The sequence below is a fragment of the Motacilla alba genome, chromosome 19 (assembly GCF_015832195.1).
Source record: "Motacilla alba alba isolate MOTALB_02 chromosome 19, Motacilla_alba_V1.0_pri, whole genome shotgun sequence".
NCBI classification, from domain to species: domain Eukaryota; kingdom Metazoa; phylum Chordata; class Aves; order Passeriformes; family Motacillidae; genus Motacilla; species Motacilla alba.
The window spans coordinates 4588960-4608232 of NC_052034.1; the positions used below are offsets into that span (position 1 = coordinate 4588960).

Below are 19273 nucleotides of genomic sequence, written 5' to 3' on the forward strand. Positions count from 1 at the left end.
GGGTAGCCTGGGGTTTGTCCCCACATCCTCTGTTAGCCCTGGCCACTGGCTTGAGCTTGGGGCAAGCCAAAGCTCCCAGCCTCCCGAGGAAAGTGGTGAAAAAGCACAAAGAGAAAGTTTCTCCTGATTTATGGTGCTTCCCTCTTTTGTCCTACAATTAAGAGCTCTTAAGAGTCTTTGCTGGTGCATGTTCAAGGGTCTTGAACAAGCACCCACCTGGATGTTTGTCTTTCTCTGCTGGAGGAGCCTCCTGGGAATGAGGCTGATGAGCTCATCCGGTGAATGAACTTTCAGCACTGGGGGAGTTTTGTGCATTTTATGAGTTTAATGATGAGCTGACAACACCCATGGTAGCTGAGCTGGAACCGTGTGACAGCAGCCCTTCAAGTGTGGGTGTCCTAATGCTCTTACCTGCACAGTGGGCAGCTTTGCAGGCTGTACCAGGGCTGAGCGTTGTTGGGGTACATCAGGGCACTGTGGCTTTATGAGCTGGCGGGCACGCAGTTCGTGCTTGCAGCAGCACAAGACGTTTGATGGACAGCTGTACCTGCCACAGCTCAAGTGCAGGAAACTTTTTACTGTATTTTGGCTGTTAAATGTTGTGTGGGGAATTTGTAGCCTGCAGCAAGAGCTGCTGGTGGCAGTGGGAAGGGCTGGGACCAAGCCTGGCCACAGCCACCACAGAGCACTGGTCCAGCTTTTGGAGCCAGTCTCTGAAATACACCCTGAAATATGGGATGCTCGTCAACTTCACCATCACAAGCACTGAAGCAGATGTTTTAAGCTTTGCCTCTTTTGGAGGGGGTCAGGATGTAGCTTTTGCACCAGCTCAGTTTGGGGGGTCACTGTGAGCGCAGTGCCTGGAGTCCCGGGGGCTGCCCACTCAAAGTGTGGGGGTCCATGCTGAAATGCCCAGAGATTTTCACCACCCAGGGGACTTGTCAGACTCAGGTGTGGCAGCTGGACCACTGTGGTCTTGTTGTGTGTCCATTAAAGACAAGAAGTGAAGACAGTACAGCATCTCACCCGAGTGCAGGGGGAGGGAGCGCGGGGAAGATGACTGCAATTTCTTGGACTGGACTGTGGCCAGAGCACTGGGACTAACACTCTTAATTGTGGGAAAGGCTTCATGAAAGAGATTTACTGTCCCAGAGTGGTCACATCTTTAGTTTTATGTTTCCTCCAAAAGCTGACAGCCCCTGCAGTACGGCACTTCCTACCATTGCTCTGCAGCACCAGCTCAGCCTGGCTCCATGAGCAAAGCACCCTCTTGCAGCTACCAGGTGCCTTTTGGTGCTACCCTGGGTTACCCTCCACAATGGGTGCTGAACTCCTTGACAGCTGTAAGAACTGTCAATCCAGCCTTCAGATGTTCCTCCCTATTTTTCCTGTATTTTCTTGGTGCGTTCTTGTCTTTTCTTGGATGTTTTTAACCTCCCACCCCACTCCTCTGAAATGATCTGTCCTTAAAACCCCACTGTTTATTCTGTGCACCTCAGGTGTTTTGCTAGCCCCGGCTTAAACGTGGTCTAAGTGTCTTGCTCTAATCCTCTTGCTGTTTGCTCAAAATCCCTGCTCTGCCACATCTGGGCAGTTCAGCTCCCAACACCTCCGTGCTAATGTCTCCAGCAGAGGTGCCTGGAATCTGGGGGGCTCTGGGGGCTCTCCCTCTCTATCTCAGCCCTGGGGCTTCACTCAGCCGTTCAGAGTCAGTAGCTGTGAGTTTGTGAAAATCCTCTGCCTGGCTTGGGACAGCTGTTCTCAGGTGGAAGCTCTGATGCTGCAGTAAGCCAGCGAGGAGCATCCTGCGCAGAGCAAGCAGCACTGATGGGTAGGAGCCCAGTAAATGTGTGGGTTCTCCCCAGCCAGCCACTCCCCCACATCCTGGGAGGATGTGAGTGGGGAGTAGAGGGACTTGGGAGGGCAGAGGCTTCCCTTAAGGTTTAAACCCCTTCTGAGAGCTCTGGGGCAGGCTGGCATGTCCCGCGGCACTGCTGGCCTCCCCAGCCTAAGCCAGGGCTGGCTCCAGGCAGTTCCCTCGAGCCAGCTCCCCGCTGCTCTCAGCAGCCTCAGAAGTGGTTTCTGGCTGGGTGTAGATGTGCCGGGGGGATTTGCTCTCACTCTGAGCCAGCTCTCTTTGGAAGAGCTGTGGTCGTGTGGCATCTCCTTGAGTAACAGCTCCAATTAAACTCTCTTGACAAGCTGTTGTGTGACTGTGAAACTAATGGGAGGAGCCCCCTCCTCAGCTGCTGAGGTTAAAACTCCAGCAGGGACAGAGATCAAACATGCAGCTAATTACCCTTTTAACACTTGAACATCCCCTCCTCCTCCGGGGAAGGCATCAGCCCCAGCAGCAGCTTCTGTGCTGGGAACCCTGAGTGCCAGCATGGTCCTGACTGGCTCAGCACATGCCATGGGGGTGGGCACGGTGTGGGCAGGGGGGCTGCAGCCTCTTCCTGCTCCAGAGCAGCTTTTTCCTCCTTACATGGAACAATTGTGTCTGGGACAGGTGTAAATTAGGGAATTGCTCACCCCTGCCCCTCATGGGATGCAGAAAGGGAGGCTGTGAAGGTGGAACCAGGTCTGACCCAAACCCTCTGTGTCTCCTAGAGTGCATCTCTGAGGATTGCCGCTCCGTCATCCAGGAACAGGCCACGGCCCTGGGGCTCTCCATGTTTGCCCTCCTGGTGAGGAGGTGCACCAACCTGCTGAGGGAATGTGTGCCAGGTAAGGGCTTAGCAGCAGGATCCATGCAGGGGCTCACGAGGCAGCCTGCTGGGGGTCAGGCTGCTTTTTACATCCCTTCCCCTCTCTTGGGGCCTTAGGATTCTCCCCCAGCATCCCAAGTTCTGCCCAGGTTTTAGCTAGATGAGCTGCAGGAAAGCCCCTGGTGTGTGCAGACAGAAATGTTAGGAAGAAAGGGATAGACTGAGGCCATGCTTTCTGCCAGCAACTGGGAAACTTCCTAAAACTGGGACCTGGGAGTCCTGTCTCTGTGATTGGTGCAGTGGCACCCTGCTGTCCTCAATAAAAGGGATCACAAACACCCTGGCTTGGCCTCCAGGGCAGTCCATGGAGGGAGAACAGATCTGTCTTTGTGCTTGCTGTGGGTTGTGGCTGTTCTCTTGTGCGTCCCAGGCTGGGATGTTGGGATCTGTGTCATACTTTCCCAGTCCCTGCCTGAGCCTGGCTGTGGTGAGCTGCCTCAGCTCTCACGTCTTCTATTTGCAGTTCAGCCACAAGAGATGGAGCAGGAGGATGAGGAGGACGACATCAAAGTCTCTGCCTTGCCCCAGGACCTGAAGGAGCTGCTCCCCAGTGTGAAGGTCTGGTCGGACTGGATGCTTGGCCACCCGGACACCTGGAATCCTCCTCCAACGTCTCTTGAGCTCCCCAAACAGTACGTGCACCCTCTGGTTTCTGCTCCCTCCCTGAGCTCCTCGTGCCACCCTTCCCCCTTGCTCATGCTTTCCTGCTGGCTGTGGCACTGTGACCTGAGCGCCCAGGCAAGGCCCACTGCCCAGGGAATGTTGGGAATTTGTCACCCTTGGTGACTCAGTGACTTCTTCATTGGTGTGTGAGTGGGGCTGGTTTCCATGCGTTAGAAGATGGCTTATGAGGTGGATTTTTACTTTCTGCTTAGGATGTGCATCTGGTTTTGTTGGGATACCCTTCCTTTAGGTGTTCTGCTGGCCCAGCCAGCTGGACAGGCAGGGCCTTCCTCTGGACCAGAGGGAACTCCAATTCCAGCATAAGCGTTTTGTTGCCTTTTTTTTGACTGAGTCAGGCCAACCTTGCTTGGGCTGGGCTAGCCTGGAGCAGCTTGCCTGTTCCTGGAGCTCCAAAAGTCACCTCCCCTCTGCTTCAGAAACCGCTTGTCCCTACCCTACAACGCACAAAAGGGTTAATTTTCCAGACTGCCCGATTTCAGCCCATTAGTCCGTAATGCGGACTAGGCAATTTGCATATTTTTGGACAGAAAATTGAGCGAAGGGGCCAAGTATGGAGTATGCAGAACGGCGTCTGAGCATGCTCCGGAGCCGCCTTCCCGCAGGATTTTCCATCTGCCTCCGGTACTCCGGATCCAGAGCCTGAAATCACGTCTTATTGTTAATCCAAAGGAGCCAGAACCCTGGGTGATGGGAAGGAGCATTAAGAGTAATCCAGCAAAGTGGCTTAACCATTAATGGGTCCCCGCTCCGTGCGTCAGGTCCAGTCCTGCTCTCCTGGTTTATTGCCTCTTACTCCAGTTCTTTTTCATTTGGCTGAGGAAATGGAAATCTCACACAGGAAGTTCTGGGCCTCATTTTGTGGAGATGGAGTCTGTTTTCTGTTTGTCGGCTGCTCGGTGTGGGACCGCTGCCTGCTCATGTGAACTGCTGCCCATCTTTGGGCAGGAACTCAAACTGGGATCCATCACGTGAGCCCGGCTGCACCAATCCCCCCTTCCCCTCGCGCTGCCTGCGCAGGGAGCTGCCGAGCCCTTGGCCACGGGCAGCCTCGAGATGGAATTTCTGATCGGCTTCACGCAGCCGGCGCTCGGCGCCTGCCCTGGGACCAGCTGCTCCCCCTCCTGCAGGGCACGGGGCTGTGTCCCCGGGGTGATGGAGCAGGTGCTGGCTCCTGCTCACCCCTTGGGGTGGGAGAAGGTGGAGGTGGTGGTGGTGGTGGTGGTGGTGGCAGCCCACCCCAGGGCCCTTGAGGAGTGGTGGGCATAGACCACACTTGGGGCTCTGCTCCACAAGATCCTGGTGTGTTCAGTGGAGCAATGAGTATCTCTTGTCTTGCTTGGCCTCTTCATGGAGGGTGTCCCACTTGTCCCCTCTTGCCCCACTGTGCCCATCCTGTCCCCCATGTTGGCTCCCAGCTCCTCCACTCTGGTGCTCTTTGGCTCACATGGAGAATCTGCCTTAGCCACGCTGCTCTTCCAGCCCAGACCTCGTGTATGGGTGGGTGTTGGTGGTCCAGGACTCTGGGACAGCAGTGGTTGAGCTTTCATGGAGATGCGGGTAGTGATGAGCAGCAGGGAACCAGCTCTGCTCTTGGGCATGACCTGGAATTTGCCGCATTTGCCCTGGGGGTAGGAAAAGAAAAGGAGAGCACTGGGTTAGTGTTTCAGTTCTCTATTGACACAAGCCTGCTGGCTGCCCTGCGGCTCTTCAGGAACCAGGTAGAGCCACCGAGTCCAAGGGTTTAGATAGGAACGGCTTCAAAGAAGTTTAGAAGTAAAACATGGGTCAGAGCAGCAGGCGTGGTGGAGTAAGCCAAGGTTTATGGGCAGGGTGAGCTCAGGAGCAGGGAGAACACGTGAGGAGCAAGTGCAGATGCCAAGTTACAGAGCTGAGTGAGGGGTCTGAGCCGTGTCACACATGCTCCTGCCTCTGGAGAGGCTGTGAGATCCACCACTGCCAATAGAGAAGCTGGTTGGATACTCTCAAACCACTTTCCTTGCCTCTTGTGATGGCACGGGCACAGAAAAAGGATGTAGAAATCCCCTGAAGCACAGCAGCGCCCTGCAGAGATGCCATGAACGTGCTAAAGCTTCTGGAAAAAACAGGCCTCATACCCACCTGGAAGCCCACTCAGAGTCCAGAGCTCGCATCAAAGCACAGCTCATCCAGGGCCAGAAGGCTGGGCTGGGCTCGTGGCCAGCAGGGCAGCTTGGCAGGACTCGGCCGGAGCTTTGGGCTGGGGCTGTGTGTCCCAAGGCCTCTCTTGCCATGTTTGCAATCGCTCCTTCTTCATATGGGAGAGAGCTGGGGGACTTTGAGAACGTCTAAACTCAGCCCAGCTGTGGCAGTTGGTTTATTGCTTTCAGCTGGTACTTGAACCCGGGTCCTGGTCTTGGAGTCTTTCCCAGGTTTAATCCCCGGAGCTTTCTCTGCAGCTGTATGACACTGCGCTGACCCCGAATGAGGATAGGAAAATAGAAACGGTGCCAAGCCAGAGTCTCTTTTTCATTTGGAGTCTGGCTGTCTGCCCATGACCAGGGTTACATAATGGGAAACATAGCTGGGGCTCTGGAGAGCCCGCGTTTCACCACGCTGCCCAGACCTTCGCGTTCTGATGCTATATATCTTCCTAATTGTAGCTCGGATGCATTTATCACACTGCTGGATTTGAGTCCTTACAATAAAAAATTTAAAAAAAAAAGAAAAAAAAGAAGCAAAACCAACCCCACACCAAATTCCTCAGCTCGCTGCTTTCCCCCTTGGACAGAGGCGGAGGGAAAGGTGTGAGGGGTGAGCGCTGCCGAAAGCCGGCAGATGGATGTGAGCCATGCAGGAGTGGGCTCCGTGGAGTGGGATGAGAGGCTCAGGAGGCTGTGTCTTCATGGTCCTTTTTCTTGGTGGGAGCTTGGGAATGAACCCTGCTTCCTGGCAGGCAGCCTCTCCCTACCTGGGGGCTCAGCAGTCTTGAATTCAACCCAAGCGAGAAGCTCCGTCTTTCCCCAAATCCACCCTTCTTGGTCTGGTGCACTCCTGCAGCTCCTGGCCACACTGCATGGTCATCACGGCTCAGGGGATGTCCTGGAACAGATTTTCAGTTGTTGGACTTCCTAACTACCTCTCTGTGTGAATTTGAGAGGTGAAAGGTGTCCTTCCTATTTTGGAAGAGATGCTCAGCGAGCTTTCCGTGACTCTTTCCTCATGTTCCTCATGTCTTTCCAGAATAGGAGCTAAACTTAACCTTGGACATCTCTGCTTCAGTGCCTCAGGAATTGTGTGTCTGAACCAGGTGTTGCCAGGTCTCCTAGCAGCAAGCAGCTGTCACTTCTGTATCTTAAAATTAATTTCTGTCTTCATGTTTCATGGCAAACCTTGTGCCGAGTTCTCTGCAGGTGGTTGTTTAAGGCAGTTGGAGAAGCATCTTTCAGACCAAATGTCTCCAGGAGTGAATTGCAGAGATTAGAGTGTAAAAGCAGGGATTGTGGGGAAAAGGGAACAGGGTGGCTCCCCTAAGGCAGAGATATTGGCAGCAGATGGGTCAGAAGGTGGATCTCCAAGGAGGCTGCTGTAAATGACTCCATCTCCTTTTGGGGCATGTGGCTGTGAGGAAGGTGAAGAGAGCTGGACAGAGCTGCTCCTTGCTCTGTTCTGTTGCCACAATTAATCCACTGCTAAATGAAGCACAAGGACTGGTGGGGAAGCCACTGCCTAGACACACACTGCTGCAGGGCTGACCCTGGTGAATCCGTGCTCCTTCCACACGGGGCCAAGGGCCTCTCAGTTTGTGGAGACTGTCTGCAAGCATTTAAAAATGGTTAATTTAAACCAAGTATTAAATTAAATCCAAAAGCTGTGAGCACATTCTAGAGCTTACCTTCCCAGAGAGATGTGCCAGATCGCTCTCATCACTTCGCTCTTGCAGAGAAGTGTCACTGAGATGGCAGCTCCCACTGGGAGGGATGGACAGAGTCTTGCACAGAGGTGCCAAGACATTGCTGGAGTTTGCTGGAGACTAAATGGAAAATCCCTTTTGCAGATCCCATCCTCAGTAACTCTGGCCACCAGAGTTTCCCTATCGAGACATCAAAGGCAGGGTTCAGAGGTGTCTCAGTAGTGTAAACCTGGCTGAGATTGGAGATAAAGTCAACCAAAGGAGAAGCTTAAAGTCTCTGTGGAGAAGGGGGCTGTGGCAAAGCAGGACTGGCTGGGAGGAGACTGCACCTCTCCTGGGTAAAGAATATCCCTCCAGCTCTAAAGTGGGTTCCTGGGAGAGGAGTGGGTTTATGGATGCCTGGCTGGCCAGAGGGACCATGTGCAGGGCAGAGTGGGGGAAGTCACTGATGCAGCAGGGCTGTGACCACCTCATCCTGCTGTCTGAGCCCAGACCAGGGCTGATAAGGCCTTTGGGAAGAGCTCCTGTGGCCAAACCTTTTCACTCCTTGCAAAGGAGCCGCTTTTACTTCAGCTTCCCGTGGTCCTGGAGAGAGGAAAGGCGGGAGCGGGAGGATGCAGAGCCGCTCATCCGGCGGGCACCGGGAGCGGTGCCGGGCCCCGGGAGCAGCGGCCCGAGGCATTTGCCATCTGCACGGCAGCGCGGCTCGGCAGCCGCGGGGAACACAATGCAGGGCTTCTTCTGCGCCGCGCTTTCCGGGCTTGTGCTGCAGCTGTGCAGTTTGGATGTTAGTGTTTAAACAAGCTGGTATTACACAGGAAATGGCCACCTCCACAGGCCCCCGCAGGCTTGTAACGTGGGGTCATTGTGCTTGATATTAATCACCAGGCAGCGCGCGCCCCCGGTGAGGATGGCGGCGCCCCGCGCGGGGATTCGGTGAGCATCAGGCTCGCCCTGGCATCCTCTGCTCTCCCCACGCTTTGCTGTGTGCCTTTTGCCTTGTGGTGATGCCCATCTGGGCATCGTCTCTGCCAGGAGCCCTCCCCAGCCTGGCCGGGGCCGCGGTCCAGCTCGCTGCGCACTTGCGCGGCTCTCGCCGCTGCCTGGCCGGGCCGTGTCCGTCGGCGTTGCAGCTGGGCTGCGCTCACACTGACAGCTACATTAAACCTGGAATCCTGAGGCAATAAAAAAGAAATTAACTCTTATTTTTTTTTCCTGTCCTAGTGGAATAAGCAAATGTAAATGTGTCTGTGGGGAAGTGAATGAACCCCCGTTCCGAGGAAAGACCTCGCGCTCACCCCCTTCTCGCTTCCTCGGTTAAAAGCTCTGGGAGCCTCGTCCCTGTACCTGGGAGCTGCGTGCCTGGGCTCGGTGTCAGTAATTCGGGGCCTCCCTGCGCAGAGGGACGGTGAAGCCGTGGCACTGTGCGTGCACAGAGCTTCCAGGCACCTGGAGCTGCCTGGGCTCTGCACGCAGGCTCCGGCGTTGCCGTGGGGTGACATAAGCCAGAAATGCCTGGGGGTGGCCGTGAAGTGGTCCTGGGCAGAGGCAGTGGGAGAAGGAGGCTGACAGGGCTCACAAGTGTTGTGTGACCTCCCAGGGCAAGTGCGTGTCCCAGCAGGAGATTCCCAGGGCCGTAGGTGTCAGTGTGAGCCGTTTGTCCTTGCTGGCTTTGCCAGCAGTGGCAGCTGGTGAATGATCTTGGTGGTGGCAGTGATGGGAGATGAGCTGCAGAGGAGGAGCTGCACCCAAGGGGGTGGCAGAAAATGGTCAGAATTGATCTCTGCAGTGCTGCCTCTGCCATCACAGGAGAAAACCAGGGAAAAATGCCAACACTACTTCTTTGTTGGCTTTCTGAAGGCTCTGCAGGGTGCTGCTGGGGTAGCGGTGCAGTGAGAGCTGGCTACCCAGGGAGCCAGCAGTCTGAGGTTTGACTGAAGTGAGCCCAGGCTGGGAATCTGTCACGTCCAGGGCAAATGGGAGATGTGGCAAGGCACTGTCAAGCTGTAGGTGAAGGATGAAGTGACAGGGGCTGCTCTCACACTCAGGGGTGGTGAGGGGTGCCCTGCCTGGCAGTGCTGCTGAGGGGGAGAGGAAAGGGAACTGCTGGGCTGGGTGCCTGCAAGGGCATTAGCAGTGCCAGCTCAGTGACTGTTCCTGTGGCATTTTTCTGACTTTGGATGCCAAGCCCTGTGGAGGGAGATGCTCCCTGTACCTTATCTCTGCTGATACTCCTGCCACCACCACCCTGGCCCTGCAGTGAATCCCAGTCCAGCCCAGCATCCTGCCACTGCTCTCTGCCTCCCTCTCACCCTCACTGTCATCATCATCCCCTGCCTGCAGCTCTGTTTTTTGGGAATATGGGTGAGCTCTCTACAATGTGTTTCTTTCCCCTCTCCTCCAGCACAGCCCCATACACCTGGCTGTCCCAGCCCCCTGGAAATGTCCCCTGCATCTCTGCCTGTCCCCAACACCCCGGTGCTCTCATTCCCCAGCAGTTTTGGGCACTTTTCCCATTCCTCTCCCTGCTGATGCCTCTGCACCTCCTTCATCCCAGCGAGCCCTCGTGGCCGTGGGGCCCCACCAGTGCTATGTGACTGGCCTCAGGCAGCCAAGCCCAGTTGCCAGCAGGGCACTGGGGGAGGCTGAGCCTCCCAAGCCCTGTGCATCTCCCATGGGCAGAGCTCGCCTTGGAGGTGGCCCAGAGCAGCCCTATCACATCCGGTGCTTGTCTCTGCAGCCTGGGCCGGAGGATAAACTATCAGGGCTGTGGGGCAGTGGATCATTCCTCTTATTATTTTCTTCTTTTGCAGATAGGGGTCGTGGAAAGTTCAGTTCCTTTTAACCCTCGCAGCTCTGTTTATTTTCCAGCTGGTAGCACAAACGCAGCGTTTCCCATTACATCACAAAGGGCCTCGGACAGATCCCTCCGAAAAACGTGTTGCAACTGTTTATTTTTTTCCATATTTAAACATTTCTGACAGCCAGACCTGGCTGAGCCAAGCAATGGAGCTTTGTGAATGAACCCAGCTCCTGGTGTCTGTGAGCAGAGGGTTTTGAAGGACCTCTCCTCCTTTGCAGGACGTGGGCTAGGGCTGGCTCAGGGACGTGGGCGACTCTGCCTTACATGTGTGCTGATTACGTGCCGGGCTTTGATTAATGGCTCCTCATTCTGCCTGGCTCCCAGGACGCTCTTGAAAACAAGATGTTTCATTTCAGTGTGCTTTCCTGGTACATTGATTCCCGTAAATAACCCAGTGCAGACTCTGTCCACCTGGAGCAGTTCAAAGAGCAGGGGGCCTCCCTCCAGCCCTGGGCTGCCTCGGCCCGCACTGGTCACTGCTGCACCCCTGGGGATGCTGGATTCCCTGTGCTTTTCTCCAGAGGTGTGGGCTGGAGGAGCAGCCTACCAGAAGCACATCAGCCCCAGTTTCCCCTATTTCCTACTTAAATCCCAGTTTACATCTTAAAAAAAACCCCAATCTGAGTGTTTGTAGAAACAGGAGGGGGAAATGCAGTGCGAGGCAGCCTGGTCAGCTCTAGTACCCCCGTGCTTGTTGCTTGTTTCCCTGCTTTCTCCACACTGCCTCTCTCTGGGGTCTTCCCTGGGCTGTGCCCAGCCATGGGGATGTGTGATGGGAATGTGTGGAAAGCAGGCCAGGGATCCTGTGTTTGCACCCTGGACGTCACTGCCACTCTGGGAACGTGAGACATGGCAGAGGCAGCTTTGCAGGTCACTCGTGAGAGTTGAAACCCACGGCCAGAAGCAACACACAGCTTTAACCCTGCCATGGCTGGGGTTTAGCTGTGAAAATCTCTGTGCCTGCAGCGTGTGGTCACAGCAGATAAGAGCTGTGTGAAGGAGAGGATGCTCCAGGCTGGGCTGGAGCCCCCCAGGGCGGATTGGAGCCCTCCAAGAGCCCCTTTAGCCCCGACAGCAACGCGGGTGTTCGCTCTGACCTTCCAGCAGGCTTTAAAATTGAGTAACATCATCTGGAACGAGCTGGGGCAGCCGCTCCCCGCGGGCAGAGGTGGGCAGAGCAGCGGGAAGGGGACATCCCGGGAGCTGTCCCCGTGCAGGGGGACGGTGGCCGGGGTCAGCGCTGGCGGGTGAGGGTCAGGGTCCCTGTTGGGGTCGGTGCCAGCGCAGCTGGGCCGGGGCTGTCCCGCGGGGCAGGGCAGCAGCGGTGCCTCGCCTCACCTCTCTGGTATTCGCTGCAGCATTGCAGGCAACTCCCAACGCATTCCAGCCCTGAATTGCTCACGTCTCTCCTCGTTCTCCCAGGGTCTCAGTAGATGTGTGGGCGACGCTGGCTGACTTCTGTAACATACTGACCACAGTGAATCAGTCGGAGGTGCCCTTGTACAAGGACCCAGATGACGACCTTGCCCTGCTTAGCCTGGAAGAGGATCGGCTGCTCTCGGGCTTCGTTCCCCTGCTGGTCGCCCCCCAGGAACCCTGCTACGTGGAGAGGACCTCGGACAAGGTCAGCAGTAGGCCAAACATCCCCCCTCGATTCCTCCAGACTTTTATTCTTGGGAAGTTTTCTGTGCAAACGGAACACGATTAAGTCATTGAGAAGGGTGTTAAGGGAAAATATCGACCTTTCAGCCGCTGACATCCAGCTCTGTGTCATGAAAACCCCTCTCGACTTCCTCTGGTGTGTGTGTGCTCGCTGGCATGTTGTATATACGATCATTTCCTCACTTGTTTAAATAGTGCAGCTTGTGTTGGCAGAGCTCTCGGTGCACTCCAAATGGTTTGCATCATGCTTAAAGCACCCTCCCCCTCCCCCCGGCCACAAAACTCTGCCTTAGGAAGGCAGCCAGGACTTTTTTCCTTCTCTAAAGAGGAGAGTGATAAATAGGTGACTAGAGAGAAGCAGACACCATGTGTTAACGTACAAAAGGCTTTTAGGAATATGAAGCATTCCCCACTGCCCGCTCTCTATTTTCCTTTCTTTGCTCTAGGAGCCCATTCTAGGCTGAACTTTCCTTTGGCTGTTTGTTTTTAGAATAATGAAATCAGTTCCCTTGTTGATGTGGGGTTTTGGGTCTGCTCTCTGCCACCACCTGGCCAGGAGGGATCTGGGGGCTGCACTTGGAGATTGTGTCAGAGCCTGGTGGGGGATGGAGGAGGCACAATGGCATTTGTTTTGCACGCCCTTGGAGGCACGGCAGGATGAGAGTGGCTCTCAACAGTTTCCTGCTCGGAGGCAGAACTGCAGCTCCAAAAACGTGGCTCATCTGGGAAGCTGCAGTGTCCCCTCCCTGAGGGGTTGATGCTCCAGGAGGAGAAGTGGGGATGCAGAGCAGGTTTCTGTGGAGAGCCTGCATGTGACAGTGACAAGGTGCCTTTCCCCGTGCCACTTCTTCATGATATTGTCCTGAAATGACAGTGAAAAATTCAGGACCTTTCTCACAGAGGGACCCAAAGGTGCAAATTTCTGTTTCACTTCTCTGTCTGCCCCAACCTGTGCTCACAGCACTGCCTGCAGCACGGGAGCACAGGCTTCCAGTAAAACCAGGAGCCCTCTCCGTTTGGGGAAGCAGCTTAGTCCAGGAAGTGTCTGTGGAAGCATGAATTTTCAAGGCTCTATTTGACAGGGTTAAAATAAGAAGCCTGCAGTTGCCATTGCTGCCCTAAGGTTTGCCCAGTGTGTGTGGTGGCCTCAGGGGGGTTCTGCTGGGGACAATCCAGGTGTCCCTATACAGAGATTCTTTTCCCAGCAGTCACAAACCAGAGCCCCCAGCAGGCAGGTGAGGTGGCTGAGCAACTCTGGTGCCCTGTAACTTGTGGGAGGGGGTCAGTATTCCCTGAACTCTGCCTCCTCTAACCACACACCACTTTATTTGGAGTGCCATCTACCTGCCCTGCCAGGCACTTGCACTCCTCTTTGTGTCTCTGTCCTGTAGCTACACCTGAGCTAGCGAGCTGAGTTCTCCCTGTCCCAGCTCCCTTTGGCTCTGGTGCTTTGTAAAGAAACTGCACAACTCCACAGGTGGGGGAGTTGGTGCCCTCACAGCTCAGCACCAGCCCCCCAGGAACTCTGGAATATCAGGCATGGTGTTATCTCAGTTCTGCTGAAAAAGCAGCACCGATCCCAGAGGGAAACAGCCAGGCCTGCCTGTGCCTGTACCCCTTTATTTCTTTCTGACCAGTGTTTTTATTAATGTCAGACAGGTGAAACAGCAGGGGTGCATGTTCACTGTGCAGAGGACACCTGAGAGGATGAAGGAGAGGACAGTGAGTTAGCAAAGAGAGCTCAAAAGCCTGATTTCCAAGAAGGGCCTGGGTGAACTGAGGCTTTTTAGTCTAAAGGAAATTCAGGGAAAAGGCAGAGAGGAGAACAAGGTGTCCTCCAGCTCCACGCTGAAAAGCAGAGGAAGGAACAGGCAGAAATTGTAGCAAAATAAATTAAGAAACTTCAGGAAAGGTTTCATACCTTTGGGTAGTTCAGCACTTGAGAGCAGCCTCCTTAGTGAGTCTTCAGGAACTCTCCAGCCTTGGAGATTTTAAAAGCAAGCTAGGTGACTCTATCAGGTACAGCTTGGGCTGAGGTAAACACCTTGGACTGGGAGGCAAAGTGACCTCTTTGGATGAACTTAGCCCATTTTCTGCCATTTGGAAATGCTCTGGAAAGAGACTGCAGTGGCAACTGCGTCAATACAGTCAAGTGACTGCCCTGTTCCACAAATGTTATCCCTCTGCAGCATTAATGAAGGAATTGCTGGGCCCTGCAGGAGTGGGGTGTTGCAGAAGGCACTGCAGAGCCAGCCAGGACTGAGAGGCACAAACCCACGTGGGAGTGGCTGTGAGCAAGATACAAAAAGGCACTTTCTAGCAAAGAATCCCCCAACCCAACTTGAACTCGTGTGCCATCTCCACTCCACCATCTGCTCCCTGCCCTCCCTGTAGCAGGCAGAGCCCAGGTGAATCCAGCTCCTTGGCAGTTCATCAGTTCAAGGTCAGGCTGGACAGGGCTTGGAGCAGCCTGCTCCAATCAGTAGAAGGTGTCACTGTCCATAGCAAGGGGTTGCAACTGGATGGTCTTTAAGATCCATTCCAACCCAAACCATCCTGAGCCTGTGGGATGCATCTCTGGGCTGTTTGCAGTGGAAGGTCTGTGCTGAGCATGGTGGCATTTTGGGATCTGTGTCCCTGAGCCTCCAGCAGGCAATGGCAGCCGAGCAACTCTCTCTGGCACTGATTTTTTTTCCCATACTGATTTTTCATTGCTTTTTAGCAGGAGTTATTTTTTGCACCAAATTTCTTTCTGTTGTGTTCTCAGTCTTGGCCCAGTTTTCAGCCCAGATTCTTTGCTGGAGAGGCAATAAGAATGTGCTGCTCTTTATATGGCACAGTGTGAATGTCTTGTGGGTTCTGGGGTGCCAGAGTGACTCTGGGTCCCTTTTCTACCACTTGCATGGCTAGGAAGAGGCTTTTACTACAAGGATATCTCACCTTGCTTGCTGATGTTCCAAGTCCTTTCCCCATTTTTTTACCCTCTAGCTTCTTAATTAATTTGTAACATTTCAGGGGAAAAGAATCTGTTGAAAGGCAGAACCAGAAGAAATTGGGCTTTAAATGGTGTTGGACTCTTTGCTCTACCTAGAGGGTGGTTGTTTTGTAAGCTGCATAGGACAAACACTGTGCTTCCCACTCCTTTTTGTTCTCCACGTCCCATTTAGCAGATGGAGTGCAGAATTCAGCCAGAGTTGCTCAGTAAGTTTTTGAGCATTTGGCCTGGCTCTTATTTTGAGTGAAAACGTTCTGACTCCGATTGCTGCCATGAAGCCGCGCGTTCGAATTCCTGCTGGAGCCAGTGGGACACTCAGAGCTTCCCATCGTCTCTTGCACTGTCATTGGAGCTGTAACCAACAAAAGCTGGCTCTGGGGTGAGCAGAACTCAGAGTTGTTTTCCTGGGTGTGTGTTGGGCACATCTCCACTGCAGCTTGTGTGATGGAACACCACCGACCGTACCAGTCAGCAGCAAACTATGCAGCCTGGTGCCTGAGCTGTCAGCTGTGTCTGCAGCCTCTGCAGCCCAAGGAGACACTGCCAGGACCTCCCTCACCCAGCCTTGGACCCCAGGCAGGAGCAGGGAGCAGCAGCATGGCTGAGTTAAGGTTGGGAAGGGGGAAGTTGGCAACTGTGGAGTCATAGTGCTGGTAATGGAAAACACTTGGGTCGTGTTGAGGTTGAAGAGAGTCCTGGTGATGGTGCGTGGGTGCAGCCCTGGGAACCTGGGGCACGTCGTGGATTCCTCAGCTCTCACTGGATGCTGTTGTCTCGGGAGCATCCTGCTCTGCAGTGACCCCATGGAGCTCATGGCAAAGCTGGAAGAAGTCTGCAGATATCCCTGATGTGGAGCAGAGCAGGAAGGTTCTCCTCTCTGCAGGCAGGGATTGCCCACATCCCTGCAAGCTCTTCATGGGCTCGGCGTGTGCATCCCCCAGGATGTGTTCCTCCAGCACACCCTCTGCCACATACCCCAGCCATGGGCAGATGTGGAGGAGAAAGTGTTAATGTCCCTTCCCACAATAAACCTCTCTGCATGGGGGGTCCTGAAACCTGAGCCTGTCTCTCCTCCCCCAGCCCTGACACACGTTAATAAAAGGTTTTTAAACGCCAATAAAAAGGCAGCAGCCCCAGCTCACCAGGTCCGGGGCCCAGGGTCCTTGGGAAGGCACTTCACAAATGTGTTTTTTGCATTTTCAGGCTTTTGGCTGGTGAATAAGATTGAGGAGAAATACTCCTTCCCCTGATAACAATACAGTGAGACGCAGGATCAGCAGTGTGTGGATTAAAACCAGACGGTGCATGATTAATACATGTGCTTATAGGGCCAGTCACCGTGGTTCCCTCCTCTCAAACAGAAAGGCACTTTTTTCCCTTTCCCTCATGTGCATGCTCATGTGTGGAGTGGACTGTCTCAGATACTCACCACTCAACTGGTCTCAACCCTGTCTCACCTCACCAGGCAAATGAAAGCCCTGAAACGCGAGGCTCTGAAAATTAATTAGCAATGTTTTACTGCCAGACCTACAAGCTGGGTATTGCGTGGCTCCTCCTGCTCTGGGGTGGCCAGTGAGCTTCCCACACTTGGTGCTGTTCCTTGTTTCACTCACCTGTCAGTGCAGATAGCCTAAACCCCAAGCTTTATTCTCCTTAGAAATCCCAAATCTCCTTCCTCTGCTCTGTCCAGCCCAGGTGGATAGTTCAAATGTGACCCTCTCTCTAGTTGCCCCAACATGCTCGAGATTGGGCAGTAGCCTTTGGATTAGTTGTTTAGGAGCTAATTATTATTTAGACTTGGGCTAAAATTAGTCCTGTCTTGTTATTCACTTCACTTATTTATGGTATTTCAGTCTTCCTAAGACTCTCAGAGATCTCTTGGCAGCGTGTAGTCATGTCTGACGCTTCTTGGAAAGGGAGCCCCAGGTTTAAAAGCCCAGGAGGAGTAGCTGTTGGAGTGACTGGGCTCTGTCATGCCTCTAAACACCAGGCTTTTTGTCTTTTCTGAGACCTAATGACTCCTGGAATGCCAGGGATTAAATCCACCTTGGAGTGGCCACACTGTAGTGATTTTGGGAGGACTTTTTGCAAGGCATCAGAGAAAAGGTAACAAGACCAGGGCTCTGAGAGCACAAACTCTTTGTAAGGAGAGAGAAAACCCCAGTGAGCAAATGTAACTTGTTTTCTCAGCATCCTTTCCATATTCCCATTCCATAGCCTTGGAGCATCTCCCTCCAGCTGGCAGGCAAATGCTTTCAGCCCATGAGAGCGAGAGCTTCCAGCTTGGAGTTTGGTCCAGAGAGGAAAAGGGAAACTGTGAGCAGAGATGGGAGCCCCAAGGAGGAGAGTCCAATGAGGAGTCATGCTCGAAAAACTCCTTCCATTCCTGCCTGCCTTGGTTTCCAAACAAGCAGGGAAAGATCCCTGCCACGGGCAGCCCTGCTCGGAGCAGGGGCTTGGCAGGAGCTGGCAGCCCCGAGGCGGCAGGGTTGGAGATGTTTACATTCTCTGACCAGTATCTGAACTCCATCCCAGCCTCGACCTTCCCTTTCATGTGGTGCCTTTGGGTTGTAAAAGGCAATTAAACTAAATTATGGGCCATGTTGGAAGATGATGTCACGGGGTGATGGAGGAGAGGCTGGATTTTATGCCACCATGAAGGTAGTGTGGGGAACATCACCTGCTTTGAACTCCTCAGCTGTCCTTGGCGTCACCTTGGACCACGAGTGCCAGGGGCTGTGTGGGCATCACGGGAGCCTCTGTCTGCCTTTGCCAGGTGCCTTTAGCACAGTGGGAAGTGCCAGGCTCAGTCCGTGTCCCCAGGTCTGGGTGGTGCTGGTGTCTGTTGTGCTGTTTTAAACGCAGCATTGTAGCAATGGGCACAAGTCCTGTCCAGTGACTGCTGCAACATCTCCTAGGGCTGTGCAGGGCATCTTCAAGAGAGGAATCCTGTTCAGTTATTGTTTGGCCTCAGTTTTTAATCACTTTTTAAGCCAAGAGAGTTCTGAGGATATTCTTAAAATTGAGTTTCTGCAGCTGAAGGTGAAGTGAACCGATGGCAAACAAGCACTAGCACGGCCCAAGGACGCTGAATCCAGCACTGGAGAAATCTGCAATGTGGAATAATAGTTCAGCCTCTTGAAGGGGGGGTGGGTTAAAAAGAAAAAAAAAAATCTGCAATAAATCTAGCGAGTGGAATCTGCGGGAAATGATCCCATCTGGAAAACTCCAGTGCTGGTGCTGCTGAAGGCTTAAGGAGCGATGCAGATCACAAAAAGCAAAGCCTGCAGTCTGAGGATGACAGGCTGCTTAATTGATGTCCATTGCAACTGGTACTCTGCCAGTTTATGTTGGCCTCCTGCCAGCGTGCTGTAATTTTGGGGCCAGGTGTGAAGCGTTTCTGTTCCATCTTGTTCCCAAGCACCTACAGAAGCCTCACACATCTCACTCGAGGCTGCAGCCCTGTAGGAAACAGCTGTACAGGTATAGGTGAAAGGAAATGTCACAGCTGGGCTGGGAGCCCTCCCCCGTGCCTTGCCCGGGGCTGTGTTTGGGGGGCCACCCCCTCCCCTCCGCCCCCACACGGGCTCTGGGGAGGTGGTCACTGTCACAGGCACACCTGCCTGTCTGTCAGCAAGGTGCTTTGAACATCAGGGAACTTCTGGGAAGAATGTACAGGTCAGAAACCCCCTCTTCAAAGAGGAGCCCACGGTGGTGTGTGTCAGTTCTGGGAGTGGGGAATCCAGCCCGGGAGAGCCCCGGATGCTGGCCAGCTGGGGAAGCTGCGGCCATCTCCACTGGTTTTTTCTGCCTCATGAAACCACAAGGAAATTTCCAACAGCAGGTCTTGTAGAAAGCACAAACCCTTGATTCTGGAAGGCTGAGAACCCTTCAGGATCCTCAGCAAATTGTCACCAGGCCCAGTTTCAGGCACTGTTAAAAACATGCATTATTTCCCGGCTAAATTTGCTTTGTCTCAGTTTCCAATAGTTGAATTTTGCTGTAGGTTGGGAAGTCGTGGGTTGCTGCTCTGTGATATGTAAATGTGTCCCAAGTCCCCCCAGTTCCCATCCTGTTTTTTTAAGCTGAATAGATGGAGTGAGAGGCAGAACAGTCTGGGGCATGGTTTGGATCCCCTGGGCTGCTCTCCTGGTGTGTTTGAGCTGTGACTGTCCAGGCTCCACATGTTGCTCCTCAGGAGGAGGTGACACTGTGCTGTCCCACTGTCCTCTATACCCATGGGCACTCCCAGTGTCCTGCAGCCTTTGCTCCTTCCTGCAGGCACAATTTGGCATTAACTGTGGTAAATAGCATGGGGTTTGTTCCTAAGTAAGTGACTGAGCAATCCCAAGTTTTTGCCTGTTACTGAGCTGCTCTCTTGAAACCTCGGGAGGGTTTGAGTCAGTGTCTAA

General features: G+C 53.8%; 1 protein-coding gene across 2 annotated transcripts in view; it reads left to right on the forward strand.

Moving 5' to 3' along the window:
• The window catches only part of SMG6 (SMG6 nonsense mediated mRNA decay factor), a 105742-nt gene that overhangs the window by 48027 nt on the left and 38442 nt on the right, over positions 1-19273 (forward strand). For both annotated transcript variants that reach the window (XM_038157601.1, XM_038157602.1), the window contains exons 11-13: positions 2611-2727; positions 3232-3400; positions 11627-11828. In XM_038157601.1, coding sequence (XP_038013529.1) covers positions 2611-2727; positions 3232-3400; positions 11627-11828 — 488 coding nt within the window. The remainder of the gene's footprint in view (positions 1-2610; positions 2728-3231; positions 3401-11626; positions 11829-19273) is intronic.